The 24,913-nt window shown below is 31.1% G+C and overlaps 2 protein-coding genes across 2 annotated transcripts in view; both read right to left on the bottom strand.

The window, feature by feature from the left end:
* LOC143064068 (KAT8 regulatory NSL complex subunit 2-like) overlaps positions 1-24,913 on the bottom strand; it is a 486,386-nt gene that overhangs the window by 46,695 nt on the left and 414,778 nt on the right. The gene's annotated exons all lie outside the window — the stretch shown is intronic.
* On the bottom strand, positions 6,640-24,885 carry LOC143064067 (RUN domain-containing protein 3B-like). The gene is made up of 10 exons (XM_076236585.1): positions 24,679-24,885; positions 22,777-22,892; positions 21,873-22,006; positions 21,403-21,488; positions 19,474-19,563; positions 18,921-19,001; positions 16,479-16,632; positions 16,048-16,205; positions 14,070-14,201; positions 6,640-12,363 (listed from the first exon to the last, which is right to left on the bottom strand). The coding sequence occupies exons 1-10, from the start codon at positions 24,780-24,782 to the stop codon at positions 11,664-11,666; spliced, it is 1,755 nt and encodes a 584-aa protein (XP_076092700.1). The 5' UTR covers positions 24,783-24,885; the 3' UTR covers positions 6,640-11,663.

Consider the following 24,913-nt stretch of genomic DNA (forward strand, 5'->3'; position numbering starts at 1 on the left):
GAATATTCAATATATGTCTGGCAGGTATGCAACCTTGACCTCATTTACATGGTTCATAAGTCAAGGTAAAGTTTTTTTCTAACCTGCAACTTCTGTTCCAGCAAACAGACTGACCACTTAAAGGCTTTATATTGCAGAAAGTTAAAGAACTTGATACATCAGACTTTGTATTTAGTTGTCTTATGTTATGAAGTTCTCATTTATCATATGTCCATTGTCCTAGACCTCATTTTTCATGGTTCAGTGACTACTAGAAAAAAGAAGTCAAGTTTTTTTGTAAAGATATTTTCTCTCATATGAGTTATAGGATATCTATATTTAGTATGTGACCACCTTGCAAGGTTCTCATGCGTGTCAGACAGTATTCACCTTACCTTGACCAATTTTAAGATTTTGTATTTTGTTTTTTTATGGAGGTAAAGAGGGACGAAAGATACCAGAGGGACAGTCAAACTCATAAATCGAAAATAAACTGACAACACCATGGCTAAAAATGAAAAAAAGACAAACAGACAAACTATAGTAGACATGGCACAACATAGAAAACTAAAGAATAAGCAACACCAAACCCACAAAAACTAGGGGTGATCTCAGGTGCTCCGGAAGGGTAAGCAGATCCTGCTCCACAGGTAGCACCCGTCGTGTTGCTTATGTGATAACAAATCCGGTAAGTAGTCTAATTCGGTAGGTCACATTCATGAAAGGGAAGGGGATTGTAGTTACAACGTAAGGAACATATCCAATATCATTTGTGAAACAGTTATTCCATAACGGTCAACCAACTCGTGATGGCATCCGTAAAATTTACGAAGGGATGATTTCAACTTCACCATTTAGAACTCTTGGTTTAATAGATTTCTTGTGAGCAGCAACCCTCTATTAAGAAAATCATGATAGGAAATGCAAGCACAGGAATATCGTATCAATTGGGAGATATATACTCCGTATGCAGGTGCTGCTGGAACGTTGCTACTTAACAAGAGGCTCTCAAGAGCCTGAATCGCTCACCTTCAATTTTTTTGTTTAAATCATTCATCAATGATTATTTTTGCTTTTCAGTGTGTGCTAAAATATGCCATTCAAACATTCTTTGTATCTGTCATATTTTCTTCACAGGCAAAAATAATGCATTTTACCCCTAGCAACATTGGCTATTTTTCTTGAAGTAAAAGGAAATGAAAGAACATTTAAAATTAATAATAATTAGAGTTATCTCTCTTTGCATATTTTAAGTCAGTGTGTAGAAACCAAAAAAATAACTAAATCTATATAAATTAAGTTAATTATCTCCCTTCAAATATTTCAGACCAAGAATATCTTCCTTTATGCACATTCTCTGGTCATGTACTGGATCTGTGTAAAGTTTAATTAATATAGGTACAGTCATTAAGGAGGAGTTGTGCTCATCTCCCTTGAAAAAAATCTTACCAGAAATATCTTCCTTCATGCACATCTACAGGTTGTGTACAAAAACTGTGTAAAGTTTCATCAATATTGATTAATCTGTTTAGGAGTAGTTGCGCTTACAGACTTGTTGCCATTTATAGCTATATTTAACTAAGTAAAATCAATTATCTCCCTTAAAATAATTCCGACCAGAAATATTTTCCTTCATGCACATCCTCAGGTTGTGTACTACAACTGTGTGAAGTTTCATTAATATTGGTCCATCCATTAAGGAGGAGTTGCGTTTACGAGACATATGGACAGACAGACGGACGGACAGGGTGATTCCTATATACTTCCCCAAAACTTTGTTTTTTGGGGGGTATAAAAACACAAATTAATACAAGTTACCCTAAGGATTGTTAAGTTTTAAGTTAAAGTGAAATTGGTTCAGTAGTTTAAGAGAAAAAGATTTTTTTAAGTTAGCAAACAATGAAAAATTGTGTAAAATTATCATTAAAGGGCAATAACTCCTTAAGGCGTCAACTGGCATTTTTAGTCATTAAACTTATTTGTAGATCTTACTTTGATAAACATTTTTGTTGTTTACAGTTTATCTCTATCTATAATAATATTCAAGATAATAACCAAAAACTGCAAAATTTGCTTAAAATTACCAATTAAGTGGCAACAACCCCACAATGAGTATCGATTTGTCTGAAAATTTCAGGGCTGATAGATCTTGACCTAATAAACACTTAAACTCCTCAACATATTTGCTCTAAATGCTTTAGTTTTTGAAATACAAGCCAAAAACTACATTTTAACCTATGTTCTATTTTTAGCCATGGCAGCCATGTTTTTTACAAAACACAAACTTTATACAAGATACCCTTAGAATCATTTAGCATAAGTTTACCTGCAATTGGTTCAGTACTTTCAGAGATGAAGATTTTTGAAAGTTAACAAATATGATGAACAAATTGTGTAAAATTGTCTTTAAAGGCCAATAACTCCTTAAGGGGTCAATTTACAATTTTGGTCATTATATCTTATTTGTAGATCTTACTTTGCTGAACATTTTTGCTGAATACAGTTTATCTTTATCTATAATAATATTCAAGAAAATAACCAAAAACTGCAAAATTTGCTTAAAATTACCAATTAAGTGGCAGCAACCCAACAATGGGTTTTTTTGATTCCTCTGAAAATTTCAGGGCTGATAGAACTTGACCTAATAAACATTTTTACCCCATGTCAGATTTGCTCTAAATGCTTTCGTTTTTGAGATATAAGCCAAAAACTGCATTTGACCCCTATGTTCTATTTTTAGCAATGGCGACCATGTTTGTTGATAGATCAAAACTTCGGATACAATTTATAAACAAGATACCCTAAGGAACATTAAGTTAAAGTTTGGAAGTATTTGGCCTAGTAGTTTCAGAGGAGAAGATTCTTGAAATAGTTTACGATGACGGACGACGACGGACGACGACGGACGCCAAGTGATGGCATAAGCTCACTTGGCCCTTCGGGCCAGGTGAGCTAAAAATGGAAAGTTCACAACTGGAAAGCTGAAATCATCTCTTTTGTCGTAAAGTTTTGTTTTCAACCAACACTCATTGTCAATTTCTAGATGTAAGTCAAGATATGAGGCCCACTTAACTGTATCTGTAGTATCCTTTTTTAGCTCACCTAGCCTAAAAGGCCATGTGAGCTTTTCTCATCACTTGGCGTCCGTTGTCGTTGTCGTCGTTAACAATTTTTCAAACATCTTCTCCTCTGAAACTACTGAACGGATTTGAATGAAACTTAAAACGATTGTTCCTTAGATTATCCTGCACAAAGTGTGTGCTTCGATTTTTGATCCGTCAAAAAACATGGCCGCCGTTACTTAAAATAGAACATAGGGGTCAAATGCAGTTTTTGGCTTATATCTCAAAAACGGAAGCATTTAGAGCAAATCTGACATGGGGTAAAAATGTTCATTAGGTCAAGATCTATCAGCCCAGAAATTTTCAGACGAATCAAACAAACCATTGTTGGGTTGCTGCCACTTAATTGGTAATTTTAAGGAAATTTTGCAGTTTTTGGTCATTATCTTGAATATCATTATAGATAAAGATTAACTGTAAACAGCAAAAATGATCAGCAAAGTAAGATCTACAAATAAGTTAAATATGACCAAAATTGTCAATTGACCCCTTAAGGGGTTATTGTCCTTTAATGACAATTTTTTCACAATTTGTTCATCATATTTGCTAACTTTAAAAAATCTTCTCCTCTAAAACTACTCAACCAAATTCAACCAAACTTCAACTGAATGATCAGTAGGGTGTATAAAATAAAGTTTGTGTTTTATTTTCTCTTTTGTCTAAAAACATGGCCGTCATGGCTAAAAATAGAACACAGGGTAAAATGCAGTTTTTGGCTTATATCTAAAAAACTCCAGCATTTAGAGCAAATAAGACTAGAAGTTAAAATATTTATTAGGTCAAGGTCTACCTGTCCTGAAATTTTCAATTTGCAATTTGCAAAAAAAATAATTTGTTGTGCTACTTCCAAAAAATAGAAAATATTCTGACCAGAAAAAAAACCATGCCCCCTACAAGTTAAATGGTCCATGCCTAACTGTTATTAATGAAATCATTTAACTGTTTTGCTGTTATTGGAGCCCCTTGCCCCTTCTCAGCAGTGGACTCGAAAAATCAATATGGGAGGGGATGAGAATTGAGGATTTTTTATTGTGGCCATATTTTAACACACTAATACTATGGTACTGAGGTAATCTTCATAGTCAATGTGTCTTAGTTAAGGGGTTCAAAGTTTAACAATGTCCAACATAATCTACCTACCTATTCTCTACCTAGCAGGGTAAAATTTTATTTTAGAAAAAGATGTATAGTAAGTACATGTATGCAAGTTTTTTCTCTTAATAAATGATTAGTTAAAAAAATTGTCTTGATCATTTTTGTCGAGCCTGCAACTTTTGTTGCAGTTAGCTTGATATAAGGATAGTGATCCGGCGGCAGAATTGAATAACTATATTTGGTACGTGCGTTCCTTGCAAGGTCCTCATGCCTGTCTGACAGTTTTCACTTGACCTCGACCTCATTTCATGGATCAGTGAACAACGTTAAATTTTCGTGGTCAAGTCCATATCTCAGATACTATAAGCAATAAGTCTAGTAGATTTGGTGTATAGAAGAACTGTAAAGTGTACATGTCCAACTGGCAGGTGTCATCTCACCTTGACCTCATTTTCATGGTTCAGTGGTTATAGTTAAGTTTTTGTGTTTTGGTCTGTTTTTCTTATACTATATGCAATAGGTCTACTAAAATTGGTGTATAGAATGATTGTAAGGTGTACATGTCTAGCTGACAGGTGTCATCTAACCTTGACCTCATTTTCATAATTCAGTGGTCAAAGTTAACTTTTTTAGTTTTGGTCTATTTTTTTAATACTTTATGCATTAGGTCAACTATATTTGGTGTATGAAAATATTTTATGATCTATATGTCGGTTACGCAGGTTTTATTTGAACTTGACCTCATTTTCACAGTCCATTGCTAAGTTTTAAGTGTTTGTGTTTTGGTCTCATTTTCTTTATTTATAAACAGTAAGTCATATATATTTGTAATATTGAAGAATTGTTAGCTGTACATGTTTGCCTGGCATGGTTCAATATGTTCAATAAGGCATTGTTTACCAGGTGAGCGATTCAGGCTCTTGAGAGCCTCTTGTTTCTACATCGATGGGATAGATGCGTTCAACATAGTCACCAAATTTTGAATTATTTAGTGAAAGAACATCATCTATATAGCGGAAAGTGGAGTTAAAGGATATTGCTAACTTCTTGTCCTTCTTCCTAAGAAGTTCCTGTATGAAGTCAACCTCATAATAATAAAGAAACAAGTTGGCAAGAAGAGGGGCACAATTTGTACCCATTAGAATGCCGACAGTCTGTTGAAAAACATGTCCTCCGAACGCTACAAATATGTTGGTAATCAAGAAATCAAGCATCTTGATAATGTCAGTTTCAGAGAATTTTTTGTTTGAATCAGTGATTCTTTACAAAGTAGGGATTTATCCCTCCCTAAGACAAGATACTTGTAATTACTTTGGCCATTCTTTTTTGGTAAAGTTTTCAGGGTCAACTCCAAACCTCAGTTACTATATTTGGTGTTAGGTGTACATATTCAACTGGGTCATCTAACTTGACTTCATTTCAATGGTTCAGTGGTTAAAGTTAAGATGTTCTATTTGATCTTTTTTCCTAAAACTAAATGCAATTAGAGGTCAACTATATTTGGTGTATAACCATATTTTAAGATTCTGCCAGTTTTATTTGACCTTGACCTCATTTTCAGGGTTCATTGCTCAATGTTAAGATTTTGTGTTTTGGTTTGTTTTTCTTGGCCTTTAAGCAATAAAACAATAAATTTTGTTTATTAAATAATTGTAAGATGTTTATGTCTGACTGGCAGATATCTTCTGACCTTGACCTCATTTACAGGGTTCATTGGTCAATGCTAAGTTTCCTTTAGATACTTTAAGCAATAGGTCAACTACATTTAATGCAGATTGATTGTAAGGTGTACATGTCTGTCTGGCGAGGTTCATTTGACCTTGAAATTTTTTTAAGGTTCATTGGGCAATGTTAAGATTTTGTGTTTAAGTCTGTTATTCAATTACCATAAGCAATAAGTATTCTATTTTTGGTGTATGGAATTATTGTAAAGGGTTTATATGTCTGACCTTGACCTCATTGTCATTGACCTTAAAAAGTTTAATGTGATACTTTATCTTTAAAGACTTTCATCATACAATCAATGGTCAGTAAAACAGACAAGACATTTCAGTGTGTGCACTCTTGTTTAGTTATTGCCCTTAGACAGATAAAATGTGCATGAGAAGTAGGGTACCTTGACCTTCATTGGAAAAGATTTTTTTATAAAATTATAAAACTAGAGTCCATATGCATTTTTAAACTTCAGCAAAAAAACATTTTGATGAATACACTTTGCTGTGCTAGTAATGTGGAAATTCCTGAGCAATGTATGTAAAGCATCAATTCGTACATCATCAATTAATTAAGGACCATTCAAGATTTCTTCCCTTCACCTTAATTGATCCACATTCCAAAACAAACATTATTGAAATATATATATGGTAGCCATATTGTATGTGCAACTTGACACTAAGAATCAATCACAAGACCTTACTTATAATATTACAGTGTAATACAAATCTTGTGTCAAATCTATCTGTTTATTAAATAAACAACAATCAATTGAACAAATTCATTAATTAGTACAAATAATATATACATTGTAATAACAATATTACAGACAATGTACAATACAATGTATATGTATCACAGTTATTTAAAATGGTCATTTACTTTAATCTCATAACATGCATGTTATTTAAACAACCCAGTATGTTTACAGAAAATTTGGCTTTTACTTTAAACAATTTGGTTTTGTATTATCAATCATCAATATTCAAAATTTGAAGCCCAACTCGCTATTATTGTATAGTGCACCAAGGGATGTTAATTTAAAGGCCAATCTTTGAAAATAGCCTTTTAAAGAAATTGTTTTTAACACTTTAGATATTTGAAAATAGCCCTTTAAAGAAATTGTCTTTAACACTTTAGATATTTGAAAATAACCTTTTACAGAAATTGTCTTTAACACTTTAGATATTTGAAAATAGCCTTTTAAAGAAATTGTCTTTAACAGTTTAGATATTTGAAAATAGCCTTTTAAAGAAATTGTCTTTAACACTTTAGATATTTGAAAATAGCCTTTTAAAGAAATTGTCTTTAACACTTTAGATATTTGAAAATAACCTTTTAAAGAAATTGTCTGTAACACTTAAATTATTTGAAAATAGCCTTTTAAAGAAATTGTCTTTAACACTTTAGATATATGCTCATTGACATTTAATTTTACGTACTATGCTTTCATCTATTATCAAGGGTACCAAATTTTGTGGATTGTGATTTTTCATGGATATTTGATTTCATGGTTTTACAAATGTCTGCATACACGCCATTGGAAAATTTGTACTAAGTTGAATATTGAATCCACGAAAAATTGGTAACCCAAGAATTATAATGAATCCACGAAAAATTGGTAACCCAAGAATTATAATGAATCCACAGTATAACATTTTCATGAATGTTTGTTTGAAATATTTACAGACCAGCCTTTATATCACTGCTAAGGTATAAAAGGGAGACAACTGACTGATTGATTATTGATCATAATTATGTAATTCTATTGTGATGATCAATAACTATGCAAGGAGATCTACAATCAGTTGGATTTTAAAACTATAAATTATGCACTTGGTGTTTTTGAAATTTATAAGAAATTCCATTTATTTTACCTAATACTCTTATTATAATAAATTTTCTTCGCTGGCAGCTTGAAAAAAAAATTATGTGTTTATTCTCATTTTCATATATTTACAAGTATTGCAGTATAAAATTATTTTAAGGTCATTTATTGAAAAATCGTTGTGTGTAAGTAATTCTAAGCCAATGAAGTGTGTCTGAAAGGTTATGGTAAATACTGTCAACATGGAACTATTATTTTATACAACGTATACATAATGTCCATTTATATAATTATATATAGAAGTTAATGGCTTGTTGAAGTTATCAATAATTTTGTAGATATGTTACCCTGAGTCTGGATATGGGTGGAATATGAAAATTACAAGTAGGACATTCATTGCTAAAATCATACATGGAAACTGTAAACTACAGGATTTATTATACTTTTCTCAAAGATTCTTATAATCAAAAATGCATCAGAAGATGCTTGATCTGAAACTGACATTGTGTAATAATAATTATGTGATTGAGACATTTTGTCTGAAATTTAAGTTGACTTGAACATAGTTTGTTTACTCATTCCTTTGTTCATATGATAAATGTAGCACTTTAAAATTGGAATATTCCTATAACTAGACCAAAACTTAACAAATAAACTGCATACAAATTTAGAAAACTGAGAGAGAAAACAATAAAATTTAAACAGAACTTGATAAATGTGTTGATACCAATATAACTTCATGACAAAAATCAAGTGTCCTATCAAAGATCTAGAGAATTCCTGTGACCTTATCAAAAACAGTTCTTTTAAATGAAAGCTTTGGCCTATCAGAATGATTATTTTTACCTAAAAAAATATCACAAATATTGAAAATGGTATTTTAAAATGAATATGTTTATTTTGAACATACAATGTTAGACTTGAAAACTGAGTATTTACATTTTCCTGAAGTACATAGATAAACCTATTAAGTATTGATTTGCTGTTTCAGATTGGTACTTACAGTTTAACAGGTACGTTGGCACCTAGCTATAGGAGGTCAAGATTTTATTCATTGTGCACTTACAATTAAACATTGCCTTGTATTATTCAAAAAACATGTTTAGTCTGTAATTTGAGTTGAATTATCTCCCTTTATCCAAAACATTAAGTAGCTTCAACTTCATAATTCTACTGAACTTTTACATCAGAATAACATAAAAGTTTCTGACATAATTTTGTGACAAAAAATAGCACCAACTTAAAAAAAAAATACATATTTTTTTTTTAGTAAATAGTCTTCTTTCTTTGAAAAATAAGTGCACTGTTAATATAAAAAAGAAGATGTGGTATGATTGCCAATGAGACAACTCTCCACAAGAGACGAAAATGACAAAGAAATTAACAACTCTAAGTTTGCATTTAAAAAACCATATGATTGCTGAGTAGAAACATACTTATTTTCAATGTAGTCTCAAGTAACTAGTGTTCAAAGGTTTAAAATTGCTCATTTCCTAGTGTTTAATTTTATAACAAGGTGCTCTGCAGGGCACAGCTTTATACGACCGCAGAGTTTGAACCCTGAACATGGACACAACATTCAAGCTTGATACAGCTCTGAATTTAGATTGTGATTAAATAGTTGACACAACATAGGGTTTCTGACACAGAATGAAGTGATCTAAGAACTTAAACTTAAAAACTCTAATTTTTAAATTGGACATTTACCTATTATGGTCCAATATCCAAAATTTAAATACATGGTTAGATTCAGTATATCAAAGAACCCCAAGAATTTAATTTTTGATGAAATCAAATAAAGTTCAATTTTGACCCTTTAGACCTCAATGTGGACCAATTTGATAACCGGGCCCAAATATCAAGAATCTAAATACATAGTAAGATTCAGCATATATCAAAGAGCCCCATATATTCAATTTTTGTTGAAATTAAACAAAGTTTAATTTTGGACCCCGATTTGAACCAACTTGAAAACTGGGCCTATAATCAAAAATCTAAAAAAATGTTTAGATTCAGCATATCAAAGAACCCCAAGGATTCAATTTTTGTTGATATCAAACAAAGTTTAATTTTGGGCCCCCAATTTGGACCAACTTGAAAACTGGCCTCATAAGCAAAAATCTTAATACATGTTTAGATTCAGCATATCAAAGAACCAAGGATTTAATTTTTGTTGAAATTAAACAAAGTTTAATTTTGGACCCTAATTTGGACCAACTTGAAAACTGGGCCCATAATCAAAAATCTAAGTACATGTTTAGATTCAGCATATCAAAGAACCCCAAGAATTCAATTTTTGTTAAAATCAAACTAAGTTTAATTTTGGACCCTTTGGACCTTAATGTAGACCAATTTAAAAACAGGACAAAAACTTAAGAATCTACATACACAGTTAGATTCGGCATATCAAAGAACCCAAATTATTCAATTTTTGATGAAATCAAACAAAGTTTAATTTTGGACCCTTTGGGCCCCTAATTCCTAAACTCCAAAAATTAATCCCAACCTTCCTTTCGTGTTCATAAACCTTGTGTTTAAATTTCCTGATTTCTATTTACTTATACTAAAGTTATTGTGCGAAAACCAAGAAAAATGCTTATTTGGGCCCTTTTTTGGCCCCTAATTCCTAAACAGTTGGGACCAAAACTCCCAAAATCAATCCCAACCTTCCTTTTGTGATCATAAACCTTGTGTTTAAATTTCATAGATTTCTATTTACTTAAACTTAAGTTATAGTGTGAAAACCAATGTGTCTTCGGACGACGACGACGATGCCAAGGTCATAGCAATATACGACAAAAAAACATTTGCGGTCGTATAAAAATCAAATAAAAAGAAACCATTCATATTACAGTAAATAAAAGTTCTGAATATTTGCATGTTCAAAAAAAAGTGGTATTTGACTTAATAAAGAAGTTAAGCTTTCGTGTTTTAAAGGGCAGCATGTCCAATTCGGAAAACAATTGTGATTAAATGTAACTGCAGGAAATACTGCATACTTATTATGTCATATAAATTATGCCTTATCATTAATGTGATACTTGTCCAATCACAATTTCACACCCTAAAATGTTTCTGGAATGACAGCAATCCATATAAAAAAAACATATGAAAAACATGATATGGACTGATGCAGTGATAGATTGATCTACGAATATGGATTAGAATTAAATATAGGATATATCATATGTCATGTATATGTAAAGATGAGGGAATTAAAACTATTTTTTATACATCCCATACCATTTCTTGGAATCTAATTATGCTAACTAATATTCATGGGATAGAATTAGTTTTCTATTTAAACTGATAGTACATTATATATTAATGCTCAATATTCAAACTGAAATTTAAATACATTAAAACTATTGCACATGAGTTCAATGAGACATATTTTCAAAAAATATTTCAACAAAATATATGTGATTTCCTATATACAATTAACAACGATCATCTTAAATTAATGAATAATGAAATGGCGACCAAGTCTCATTAGTTTAATGTTATATCAACATTTTACAAAATTGAAGTCGTATACTTGATTAAAAACATAACTGATTAATCAAAAAGAAAGAAGACTGTCCATTGATCGACCTTTCAATGTGTGAAATAATTAAAAATGAAGATATAATCAGTTTATAATTATTCATCTTAGAATTGCGTTCATCATTTCAAGTAATCAAACATAGAAAAGTTACAAAGTAGGAAATGCAATGTTTGGTAATATTTTTAAATAACTGTTGAGCAGCCTCATATATGACATATATGTGGGAAAGGCTAATAATGCTATTCCAAATTGTCTCTATTCAAATGAGGGTGAAATATGATATAACAACATTTTATAATTTTTGACTATCATAAATATAATGACATCAGTTGTCAAATGCAAACTTTATAAAATGCATTCACATGAATAATGCCTCTCTTTAACCAGTAGCATTTTCGTTTTCTTCCGAAGCAGTTTCACCACCAAATTTACTCAAATCATCTGATACTACGTCATATTGCTCTTCATTAACAGATGATTCTGATCCATTGGAGTTCTCTTCCTCTGATGGTTGTAGAATTTCTGGTGAGCTGGTTGATGTATCTCTTTCTGGCTCTGATCCATTGGTATTGTCTTCTGTTGATGGGTCAATGGCAGAGTGAGCTGGTTCTTTATTATTTCCTGTTGTAACTTGTAAATCGTCATGAGAACTAGAATCGTCTAGTTCTACAGACTTTTCTGAAGATGTCGAGTCCTTTTCACTTCCTGGTTCAGTGGTATTTTGATTTTCTTCTTGTTTGATAATATCTGTTTTGGCGTATGATTGCTCACCAGTTATACTTTCCTCTACAATGCTGGAAGTGTCAGCTGAAGAAAGGGATTGTTGGTCATTTTCTGGAAAATTGATTACAATTGCTCCCTCTGCATCAGATGCTTTGTTGTTTTCGTCATTTCTTGTAAAGTTGCTATTTGATGTTTCCTCACTACTTTTCTCTGATGAGAATGATCCTGCCATGACTAACATACTTTCTGTCTCAGCCTTCATTTCCTGTTTAAGTCCTCTTGCACCAGGAATGACAAGCTTTGCAGCAGATTCAGGAATATTTGAAGTACAAACATCTCTTGAACGGTAGTCTAGCCTGGAATAGAAAAAATCATATTAAATACAGGGTAAGTTGTCTTTTTTGCAACTTGTGAGATATAAAAAATAAAAAATATGTTTGATTGAATCCTACATAATTAACTGTTTATCTCTGATAAGAACACATTCTGTATTTTACACACATTATTTGCTTAATTCATCTCTATAATTTAGTAAGGATCTCATATCAGACTTGTTTGTACCACATATTTCAATTTGGTTAGTCAAATAAGAAAGTCAACCATTTACCCCTCCAAATTGGCAACGAAGGGAAATAACTCAACTCAAATTACCTCCTATCAAAACCTATCTAATATCTGTAAATTGTAATATATCAGTATTCATAATATTGAATTTTGTCTTACATACAACTTCTTGAATTTAATTCAAAACTACGATTAAAGTGGTTGTAAGCACTGAAGGGTAAAGTTTGCTTTAATTTATCAGTGGGAAGTAAAATTAATTCTAATATGACATCCTTATTATGCTTTGTAAACAAAGCCATGTTCTAATTAGCACAAAATATGTTTGACACATGCACACAAACTTAGTGCTTACATTCTCGTTATTTTCATTTTTATCCCTATGAAGTATGTACTTTAGCTACTTATATAAACCTTTATTATATATTTTTATTAAATAACATATATATTTACCCTGCTATTAGTTTTTAGACTTCTTAAATATGAAAATCCAATTTACATACTCCACGGGGAGGAAAGAGAATAGCCGAACATTTCTAAGGTATTTTCGTACGCTTTGACCTATACAAATACTGTGTTTGTCCTATTAGAATGGAAATAATTCCTTCATGTCATGCTCTATACTCATTTTAACATGGGAAGCATTATATTTGACCATATTTTACACCTCGCTTACGCTCAGTGTAAAATATTGACAAATATAATATCTACCCATGTTAAAATGAGCATAGAGCATGACATGAAGGAATTATTTCTTAAATATTGCATGTATAAAGTATTGGTTTTAGGTTTCAACTACAATTCTGGACAATGGGAGATGACTCCAATATTTAAAGACAACTTTAACAAGGACATCCTTTATATTTTATATTTTTAGTTCCTGCAACTTGCAAAAATTGTCTTGACAGGTGTAACATCATTTTGTGACTTGAATATCTGAGCATATATTACATTGATAAATTTCTGGAAATGTTTATGGATAAGATGTAGAATGTTATGATCAATGCACTATAATTTGTGTATCAAAAAGGTAGTGGTAAACCTTGAAAGATTTAGATATCAAGTCAGTAACAGGGTTTTGATTGCATTTTAAGCAATCTTTACCCAAAAACTGTCAAAATAAAATTACTTTGAGGTGTGGTCACTCATATTTAGAAACAAAAGTCTCATCTTAAAATATAATTTGCTTTAGATATCTGACCAAAAGATCCCAATATTGTTTGAACTATTTTTGGGTTAGGCCTTGATTCAAATCTAATTTGTCCAAAAACTTTGTGTTAAAAGACTTCTTAGGTCATATAATGGATTATGTCATTTTCCATATTTGAATTCTTGGAATAGTTATTTCATGATTATAAATTTGATAGGGTCATAACTCTAGATCAAATGTTATTAAATCAAAATGTATAATTTAAAAGTAAAAACAAAACTGAAGTCTTCTTATATTTTTTATAAATTCAAATACACTAGCTTTACTTAAAAAATTCTTTAAACAACTTACTTATGCGAATCTTCTTTTGGTGATGAACTTTCAGGGTTAACTATTTCTAAGTCGATGAACCCAGACTTTAACTTTGTGACGAGAGCTTCATACTTAGTACTTACACCTTCACACTTGGTAGTTACAGTGGTTCTGAAAACAAAAACAAGGTTAAATTGTTACTCATGAAATAAAATTTAGGTAAAATCAAAATATACCTCAGTGAAATATAATGGTTTTCTCATCACTTTGCGTCCTCCGTTGTCTTCGTTTACTTTTACAAAAAGCTTCTCCTCTGAAACTACTGGGCCAAATTAAACCAAACTTGGCCACAATCATTATTGGGGTATTAAGTTTAAAAAATGTGTCCGCTGACCAAGCCAACCAACCAAGATGGTCGCCATGGCTAAAAATAGAACATAGGGGTAAAATATAGATTTTGGCTTATTACTCTGAAACCAAAGCATTTAGAGCAAATCTGACAGGGGTTAAAATTGTTTATCAAATGAAGATCTATCTGCCCTGAAATTTTCAGTAGAATCGGACAACCTTTGTTGGGTTGCTACCCTTTAATTGGTAATTTTAAGGAAATTTTGCCGTTTTTGGTTATTATCTTGAATATTATTATAGATAGAGATAAACTGTAAACAGCAATAATGTTCATCAAAGAAAGATTTACAAATAAGTCAAATGACCAAAATGGTCAGTTGACCCCTTCAGGAGTTATTGCCCTTTATAGTCAATTTTACCAATTTTTCGTAAATTTTTCGAATCTTTTACAAAAATCTTCTCCTCTGAAACTATTAAGACAAAATGTAACAAAACTTGTACACAATCATCATAAGAGTATCTAGTTTAAAAATGTGTCCGATGACCCTGCCCGCGAATAAAGATGGCAGACATGGCTAAAAATAGTACATAGGGTAAAATGCAGTTTTTGGTTTATATCTCTGAAACTGAAGCAAATCTGACTCACTGGTGGCAAAAATGTTCATCAGATTTACATATATCTGCCCTGAAATTTTCAGACAAATCTGACAACCAGTTGTTGGGTTGCTGCCCTTGAGTTAGTAATTTTATGGAAATTTTGCAGTTTTTTGCTATTATCTTAGATATTATTATAGTATCTAATGATATCTTATACTATAACTTGTGATTTCAACCTTAATTTACATGATTTCCAAAGAATCAGTAAATACAGGTGAGCAACACAGGCTCTTTAGAGCCTCTAGTTATACATTGTGACTTAGATGGAGAGTTGGCACTCATATCGCATCTTCTTATTCATATTATATAGCAAGCCAAAAATTATTTCATCATACAGTTCCACATCTACATTCCAAAAGTAGTATTCAATACATATAAATTTTTCACCACTAAAAAATGTAGACCATTTATACTTTTGCTTGATTTGATAGCAGATCTTTATTCACAACTTTTCTAGACTTGAGACAATTTAGAATTTTTTAAATTTCTTAGAACCAATCTACTATTAAAGGTTGTGTCTAGGTTATTCAACTTGGGGTGTTAGGTTGGTGTGTCATTAAAATATACACCTACATATCCCTTTATTCATACCGTAAGAATGATCATTACCAAGTATAAAGGGTTCAATTAGATAAGTGGATTAAGAAGAGAAGATGGTTTTTTAAAGACTTTTTTGTAAAGACCTTGAGTCGATTTTACAAAAAAATTACAACTAAGGTTGATCAAAGTATGCTGAACTATTCATGACCTAGATCAATCTAAGTCGTAAGGTTTTTTTTGTGAAAACCACTCCAGGTCAACATCTGTAGATTCATTTTCATTCTCTGTACTATTTTTTTTTTGTGGATTTTGTGAGTATATTATTCAACAAAGTGCAAATTTCTTTTAAACAGAAGTTGCTAAAACCAAGAAACCAAATATGCATTAAAACATATGTTTTCCGGGTACAAGAAAATTGGTACTCAAAGAAAATCGTATAATCCACATAAAGTAAAGGTTTTCCTTCACTTACAACTGATGCTGAAGCTCTATAACTACATTTTCCATCTGTAATCGATCCTTCTTAGAATCACTGTCAAATTTCTTGAACACATTACACAAATTTGTATGTTTTCTTTGTAAATCTTGAAGTTGATGCTCCCTCTTTCGTAGTATCTCTTCTAGATATCCCTGAAAGAATAAACTTAATATGAACTAAATAAATGATGCATCCCTGATCAACAAGACGTTAGTTGATACAAATGAAATCACAGTTGACAATTAGATCATAAATCTTATAATCAATGACAAAATTAAAAATATTATGGAACTCATTAAACGAAAATGTATAAGATAAAAAAGACTAAGAAAGAAAAATCAATAGCTTACATGGATAAACATTCAGGCACTTTGAATACTGAATTGTGGCATAGTAAAACTAATAACATATAATCTAGTCTGTACCTTTTGTTCTTTTATAGTTTTATGAGTTCTTTCCAGTTCTTTGAATTTGACCTCCCATGAATCACCAGATGACCCAACAACAGAAGAAGAAGATCTGCCTGCATTGGTGCTTAATTCTTCCAACTCTTCAAAATCTTTGTTTGCACTCTCTTCACTAAAATGATAAATTAATGAACCAAAATGATTAGAGCCCAATCAGCCTCTTTTTTTGTAAGTTCTGGAAATACTTTTTAATGTTACACCATGTCCTTTAACAGGGGCGTAGCTGCCGTTAGGCACTTTAGGCACGTGCCTACACATAAATTTTTCACAAATATTTTTTTTTATTAAAAAAAATAATAAACAACGTTAACTGTAGATAAACGTCAGTGAAGTTGTCAAAACTCTTTAATTATCAAATGTCATGTGTACACTAGTCTCTCGTCCTTAGTGAATGGAATGTTTTTATATGATTTTACCTTATATAGAAACTATAAGCTAGAAATTTGGTTCAGATCATTTCACTTCTATCAACAAAAACTTGAATGAACCTTAACTTAACCATATGATTTTTTTAATTAGTTGTTGTTAGATTTCAACTAGCTTTCCACTTTGTCTTCACCCGACCTACAATAAAACCCTTGCCAATGTTGGTCGTCTGTTTGGTTGTGCAGGATGTATAAATACGCATCAAATTTCCAGACCTTCATCCTGTACGACACCTATTACAGGACCTAGCTCCCTGTTGTATTTAAATTACAGTAAAATTGTGTTTTTGTCCTGAACTTGAATAAATATTTGACACTGGATGTTTAAAAATCAATCAATCAACTAGCTTCCAGTAATTTTGAGTACTCTCATATATGCGTGTAATGACCACAATTATTCAAATTTCTAAGCAGGTAGGGATACAGTAGAGGATATAAAGACATATGAATTACTTGAATTTTGTTATGATAGTATGAACAGAACAGAACTTTTGCATTAGGCATGGACTATGTGTGTATGTGTTTGTGGCTTGGATGAAGGTTTAAGAATCGAAAGATTGATGGTTGATGTCTAGCCAAAAGGATAGTTTTATTATATGGTGATATCAGTGTTTACGTGCCTAATTTTTTTTAATGAAGGATTGTCAATATGTACTATTAAGTTAAACATGTATATCAGTCAGAACAGATTAGATATAAAAATACCAAACAGGGTGTACTGCTCAATTAAAGGTATACGATGATCTACGCTGGGCAATGCATATTGTAAATATTTTTTTTTTTTTATATATTTCTGATTGTACTGTGTTATTTAATTCACCAGTCAGATGTTATGGCAAATTATTCATAATTCTTCGAACTTTTCATCATGTATTTTATAATTATCATGATTAAATAACCAGTAAATTTAATATTTTTGTACATAAAATTTGGCTGCTAAAACGCTGAAAACCGTTTTCAGTTTTCCTGAACCCCCTACCAGGGAGCCCTGGACCTGCTGGGGGCCCAGACCCTCTGCCGATTGGTGCCTACAGTTGACTGAATACCTAGCTACGTCCCTGTTTAAAATCATCAAAATGGTTCAAATTTTGAGTTGCCTTTCACAAAATATAGAGTTATCTTATGCTTGCCCAAATATTGATTTTTGTAAACTATGACATGTTCAGTACAAAATTGTAGCCTTGCTTTTGTGGGAGGCTTAAAATGTCATTCAGAACAATGCAGATTTGTGTTAAAATTTGTTGCCTTTATCAGATTCTAAACAGCTTTTAAATTGTTGTAAATTTACAAAATTTACAAAATAAAACAACATTTCAAACAAATTCATAGTCAGGCAATTGGTTCTCTCTTATAAATTGTTTAAGATGTTGCCATGCCATAGCCTTTTGATCATTACTATATGGTATGGATTTTTCTCATTGTTGAAGGTCATATGGTGACATATAGTTGTTTAAATCTTTATCTTTTGGTCTGTTTAAATTCTCATCCTTTGGATCCTGGTAGACAGTTGTTTCATTGGCAATCATATCACACATCCTGTTTTTATATTATGTAATTTAAAATGATAATTATATTATTATGTAAATTTGTTACCATAACTCCCTTAAAGAACCATACTGTAGACATCCTCTGTATAAACAAATTATTTGTTGAGTGTTTAAGGTGGTACCTAACACTACAGGGAGATAACTCTGTAAAATCAGCAGAACGTTTTAATGATGATGTGTTCTAAAGGGAATATTAAGCTTCTCAATGATCAAAATGAGTGTTTGTCAAACTGCTATATAACCAGTGTAATTTTTCTGATTAAACGGTTGGTTCAATTTTTTTTTTTTTTTTTTTTATATTTTTGTCAAAGGGTCAAAGTAAATACTTTGTCAAAATTTTAAGAAAATTAAACGAGCCAAATTAATTTTAGTTCAGGTGTTAGGTACCACCTTAAGCAATGATTAATTATTGTACAAGCATTACATACCTTTGTTGAAAAATGAGGTATGGTGTATAGTCAATAAACAGAGGGCTTTTCAATTCTTCATGCTGACCCTTTAAGCAAAAACTGAAAACAAAAATAACAAAATAATGATTGATACTACTAATCATCAACAGAGGAAATAATAATAAATTGATACATGATGACTTAGCAAATAATTTAAGTACATTTTAGTATTTCACTTTGATACTTGAAAATAAAAGGTTCAAAACTTATGCAGATTAAAATAAAAACATGCTAAATTCATTCCATTTTATCTTGACATTGAGTAAAGTTGACAAAATAAACAATCTTGTGGAGAGTTGTCTCATTGGTAATCATAAAAAATCTTTCTGTTAACTATTTTCCAGCTTTTGAGTTCAAAATTTAGCATTTGCATTTGGTTTATGATTTTATGTAACTTTAAAAAACTTTTCTCAGCAATCTCAGAGAAGATTCTAAGGAACTTAGAATGATAGACTAAGAGGGTATAAAAATCTGGACATCACCATCATGTTAAGTCTGAGAGACAAGTCATATTGATAAAATATAATACTACCTAAAATCAATAGAATTGAGTCCCAGCAAAACTCCACATAAAACATTGATATCTTCTGACAAAATTACTGATCCATCTTGATAAAATCTCCTAAAAAGGAAACATTAATAAGTCTGTGATTCAATGGTCTTTTTTTTCATGATACACATATTTTTCTATATAATTTCAATTACCCCTAACATTTTTGTCATGAAAAATATCAAACATGCATTTTGGTGAGAAGAATGCATATAAATTCTAAATTTTATTCTACAAAATTTTTATTTTCAGGAGCAAGAAAAATGTAATTTTCTGACAATTGTAGGGCAAGCAACGACATTTTCAAAATGAAATTGATGATTTTATTCAATTCAAATGGGAGATAATTCAGAAAATCTTCAAGGAATGATGATAATTTTTTGTTTTCGGTTGCCTTAACTTTAAAGAGAGCAAATCCTACTAACAACGAATCAATTTGGAGAGGTTTTATCAACAAAAACAACTAGTGACAAGATTCCCCACCTGTGTCCAGCAGATAACATGTGGCAGGGATTAATCAGGTTTTTTTTATAGTTATGAGGTCAGGCGCATTGCATTTGTGCAAATTTTTAAAAATCCAATCTTTCATTTGCGCTTCAAGTTTATATTTCATTTGTGCAACAAGTTTATATTTCATTTGTGCAACAAGGTTATATTTCATTGGCACAAAAAGTTAAAACTTCATTTGCGCCATTTTACAGGTAATACAGGTTATATATAACGGAAAAAGTTAAATATCCATTGCTCTATTGTGAATAAGATTTGTTTCAACAGCATTTCTCTTGAATAATCTAAAGAGTTCACACTCATTTCTACAAAACTGAGGTTTAGAATTATATAGCGTTCTCATGATTGAGTTGTCAAGATGGACATTGTCAATTCAGAAATGGAGACAAATTGTTAGGTGTACCAAAATAATTGCAAGCCAGATTAACAACTGATATGGAGGGACTTATAACTTTTCTACAGTGTATGGTGCTTAGAATAGTCTGCATTTTTACTCCTGTCTTTAGTGTTTCCTTTTTTTTATGATCACCTTTATTTATCAGAACTGTGTTTTATCAAAGTTTTAAGGGGGCTCGCGGGTCTAAATGATTTTTTTTAATTTAATATAGGATTTGTCTATATTTTTCTATAAATGAACTTTATCTTATTCTTAATAGAAAAATGAAATAAAAAAATGGGGTCACCGTTCATTTACGCTCACAATCTGCCTTCGAAAGAAGCATACATTTTTGTTCATGTCCTTTTTTTCTGTTGAACTAATAGGAGAAATAGCGGTAATATCGAAATAAAAAAAGAACTAAATTACAGAAATCGCTAAAATTTTACAATTATTTAGTTTACGTTGAGCTTATTCGAAAATTACAATAAAAAATATAGGTCACCGATGAGTTAAATAAGATATTTCAATTTTAATGCCAAAAAATGGCATTTTGGAACCAAAGGGAGATAATTTGGAGCTTTTTCAAAGATATCTACATTTTAAAAGTCCGCTGGGGCCAACACGAATTGATTTTTTGGAATGATTTTTGTACCATATGATAAAGTAACAACTACTTAAGGTAATAAATAAAATTTGTAATGAAAAATTAATGTTTAATTTTTTTCTGAAAATCTTATACCCGCGAGCATCCTTAACAGCAGTTCTATGCTTTAATAATGACTGATTTATGAGTAAATATGTTTTCTTATACAATCAAAAACTGTCTTTTTAAAAAAAAAATCATATCAATGTTACAACAAAAATGCGACGTCAAAAGGGTTTTTTATAGCGGTAAGTGTTTGCTAATATTTTTTGTTTGTTTTGCGGAGAGAGATTTCTATTTAAAGGAAAAAATTTGGACTACTGACCACAGTATCTGCAAATCTTAGTGGTATCAATGACAAATAATACATCAATTAATTTACCTTACAATTTTTGTCTGTTGAATTGCATTAGACAGATATTCTGACAGTCTCTTCTCCATAAGTACACATCTTATCCAGGCTCTTCCCTGGGAAATAAAAATTAAAACACATACCAATTAATTTAAAATCAAAGAAAGATAATACAGCTTATTTACATCATCAGGTATAAATAATGAAATATATATTATGGAGCAGCTACATAAGAATTTATTTTTTGTAAAAATTCCCCAAAATATTCACTAGTATACTTGGAATTACAGCCTTTAATCTATACATTTGGTATTTTTTCTTGCTATCATTATGGAGCATCTACAGAAGAATTTAGTTTTTGTAGAAGTTTCAAAAAAATATTAACCATAATCCATTCACTTGTATACTTGGAATTGCAGCATCACTATAATTAAATTTCATATTTTTTCTTGATGTAATTTATTTCCAACTTAAAACAGTTGATCAATTGAAAATCTAACCTTTCCTATTGGAGACTTGACATTCTCAAGTGTAGCAATACTGGTGATACAGTTGTTTGGAAGATAGCGACATGCTGACTGTATAAAATCCCAAAATGGTCGAACTTCTTCTATACCATACCATGTTCTTTGTGCTGGAAGTTAGAATAACCAATGAATAATCATACACAATGTATATTTATGGACTTTATGCACAAATGTCAATAAACAATCACATTTTAAGTGTTATTTTAGGCATTGACAAATACATCAGATTTAAATTAACATTTTTATTCTAAATGTTATCTAACTTTTATTTTTAACTTTGGTTTCTAGTAATCTAAAATCAACATAATATTGTTAAATGTGGTGGATTTTTCAATTATATAACCCAAACAAGGGTTAAAAACTGAGAAAGAATTTATATTCAGGAGAAAACTGTATTGTATTTAAAGCTCTGATGTCATCAATTGGTGATTTGATGGTTTAAAATTTAGTTTACTTGCGACGCAATGATTTTTTCATCATCTGTCTGTAACTATACCACATTCTGTAAAGTCAGAATTTTTTGAGATGTTTTTGACTACCAAAACTATAGTTTTCCATTAATTAAAACTTAATTTATATTTCTGACTGCATTATGTTTTACATGTACTTACTGAAAACATATGTCTATCTTTTATTTATTCATTGTCCAAAAATCACAAAAAAAATTGTTAGTTCCAAATTTTTAATACCAATAGATTAATAGCCCCTTGCCATTTTTGCAAATGACCCTAAGAAGTATTGAAACTGGAATGTATAAATGATTATATGCTGAAGTATATTTGTAACCTGTTTAAGAAGATGACAATCAAATGAGACCACTTATCTGACTCTGACACATAAAACACTACTCAAATTAAAGCACATATATTTATACAACCTTTCTGTCTGTATGTCAAGATCTGTTCTATAGCCGCACAAAAATTAATGAGTTCTTCACAATCATCATCTATATTGGTAATCGATGCCTTGTCGATCAGTGTTTTAACTGTCAATCTATAAAAACGTGACAATAAAATGTACACTTTCTTTTAGACAATAATAACACAGACTGATTTTGTAAAATCACGTTTATTTTTTTCCAAAAATGATGGTTACAATAATTATTTGAGACCTCTGACGATGTAATACACCAAAAAATTACCATTAACGTCATATTTTGGCAAGAATTTTTACCGTTATTCGTTATGAAGGTACCCCATTACAACCCTGTATAATCTAGAAGCTCCTTCTGCAAGCTTATCTTCCTCACTAGCAAACAACAAAATATGCAACTGTTAACTAGTACCATTATGCAGTCTTCATGCTTAACCACGGGCCCAGCAGCTCAGGCAGTAATGACAACATATTAGACTTGTCTGCTACTTATGCCATAATTAAATGATTTATTTGATAGAAGTGATTTCCTACTACAAAAGAAGTGATTTCCTACTACAAATGTATAAGGATTAACAGAACTGACCTAAATATAGTCCTTGTTGACTGTGGTAATACGTCCCTAAATTTCGAAATGAAATGCTCTTAAAAGTAAACCAAATTACAACCATAAAACTATTTCAGTGCAATCTGGTACAAATAGGAAAAGAAGATAACAAAAAAGCTACTCCAATGCTGTTTAACTGTGGAATATAATCTTCTGAACATTAGACTGTTATACAACAGATATACAGATTCTATTATCCTTACAATTTGGAGCTGTTGTCTATACGACTTATGAGTTTTGAATGTGCTGTTGGTATCAGCTGCTCTTTTTTTTGGCAGCCTATCGACTTATGTGCTTTGAATGCCCTTGCTATCCTCCACCTTAATTTGTGTTGTCCATACCACTTACATACTTATGAGTTATAATATTCAAATGGTATCCTTTTGATTGACACCTTAGTATCCTTTGTGTCTTTTTTGTGTTGTCTATACCACTTATGAGTTTTAATGTTCGAATGGCATCTTTTTGAATGTCCTCTTGGTATCCTTTGCGTCTTTTTTGTGTTGTCTGTACCACTTATGATTGTTAATGTCCCGTCATGGTATCTTCTTGAATGTCCTCTTCGTAGTTGGTACCCTGGCCTCTTTTTCGTGTTGTCTATACATTCATATGTGTTCTGAATGTTGCCTTTGTATCTTCTGACTCTTTTTGTAATTATTTCAGTACTTCTTGTTATTTTCATAATCAAAGTGCTTATGAGCACTGAATAATTAAAACTGCATTCATTTTGCAATGGGAGCTAAAAAAAATAGCATTGGATTGAATTCGTAAGCATTTGGAGTAGATTCTATGAATTGGGTTATGGACAAAAGGCAAAAAGTGATAGACATTTTGCCATGCACTAGTTTGTTTTGAACATATATCTCAGACTCATATGTACAAATATATGAGATCCTGGGGTGACAAGAAAATTGAAATAAAAAAAAAAAAGAAGTTTTATATCAATCTTTAATGCACAACAATAAAAAATCTAAAACATCAAGCTGTTCTGTGGAAGTGAAGTTAACTTAATTATAAACCGGACTGCCAGTTTCCAGTGGAGGGTCACAGGTTATCTCGAGATTCCACCGCATATGGGAACTAGCAGTCACATTAAGGTTAATGACAGGAGTGCCTAATGATCTTATTAAGGAAAGTTCAGTTGTTAATAAGGTTATGAAAATATTTGTATTGTATTGGGGTTTTGTTTTTTTTTATATAAATATGGCATGGATATATGATATATATTTGTGTCATTTTAAAGTGACATTGGTTGTATATTGAAAAAAAAGTAAGTAAAATCAATTTCAATTAGAAAACCTGCAAATCTGAACTAAGTTTTTTCTCTGGATATCAGTCTGCCGTTTTGAAAGCTGAGCATAAATTTCCTCATTCATTTTGAGCATCCACCATTGTTTTGTCATGTGACCATGCACCTGACATGTCTAAAAATAAACATTGTTTTTTTTCCCCCTGTTCTTTTCATATTGATTATCACTCAATATACAGTTCTAATGCACATGTGCTGTATAACTTTGAACTGAAATGTAATACA

Source organism: Mytilus galloprovincialis, chromosome 2 (assembly GCF_965363235.1).
Source record: "Mytilus galloprovincialis chromosome 2, xbMytGall1.hap1.1, whole genome shotgun sequence".
Taxonomy (NCBI): Eukaryota; Metazoa; Mollusca; class Bivalvia; order Mytilida; family Mytilidae; genus Mytilus; species Mytilus galloprovincialis.

Coding starts and splice junctions, on each gene's coding strand:
- LOC143064067 (XM_076236585.1), bottom strand. CDS start 24,782: ATGACAAAACAATGGTGGATGCTCAAAATGAATGAGGAAATTTATGCT. Junction 22,007..22,776: donor CTTGACATACAGACAGAAAG/GTTGTATAAATA, acceptor TCTAACTTCCAG/CACAAAGAACATGGTATGGT. Junction 19,002..19,473: donor CTCAATTCTATTGATTTTAG/GTAGTATTATAT, acceptor TTTTGTTTTCAG/TTTTTGCTTAAAGGGTCAGC.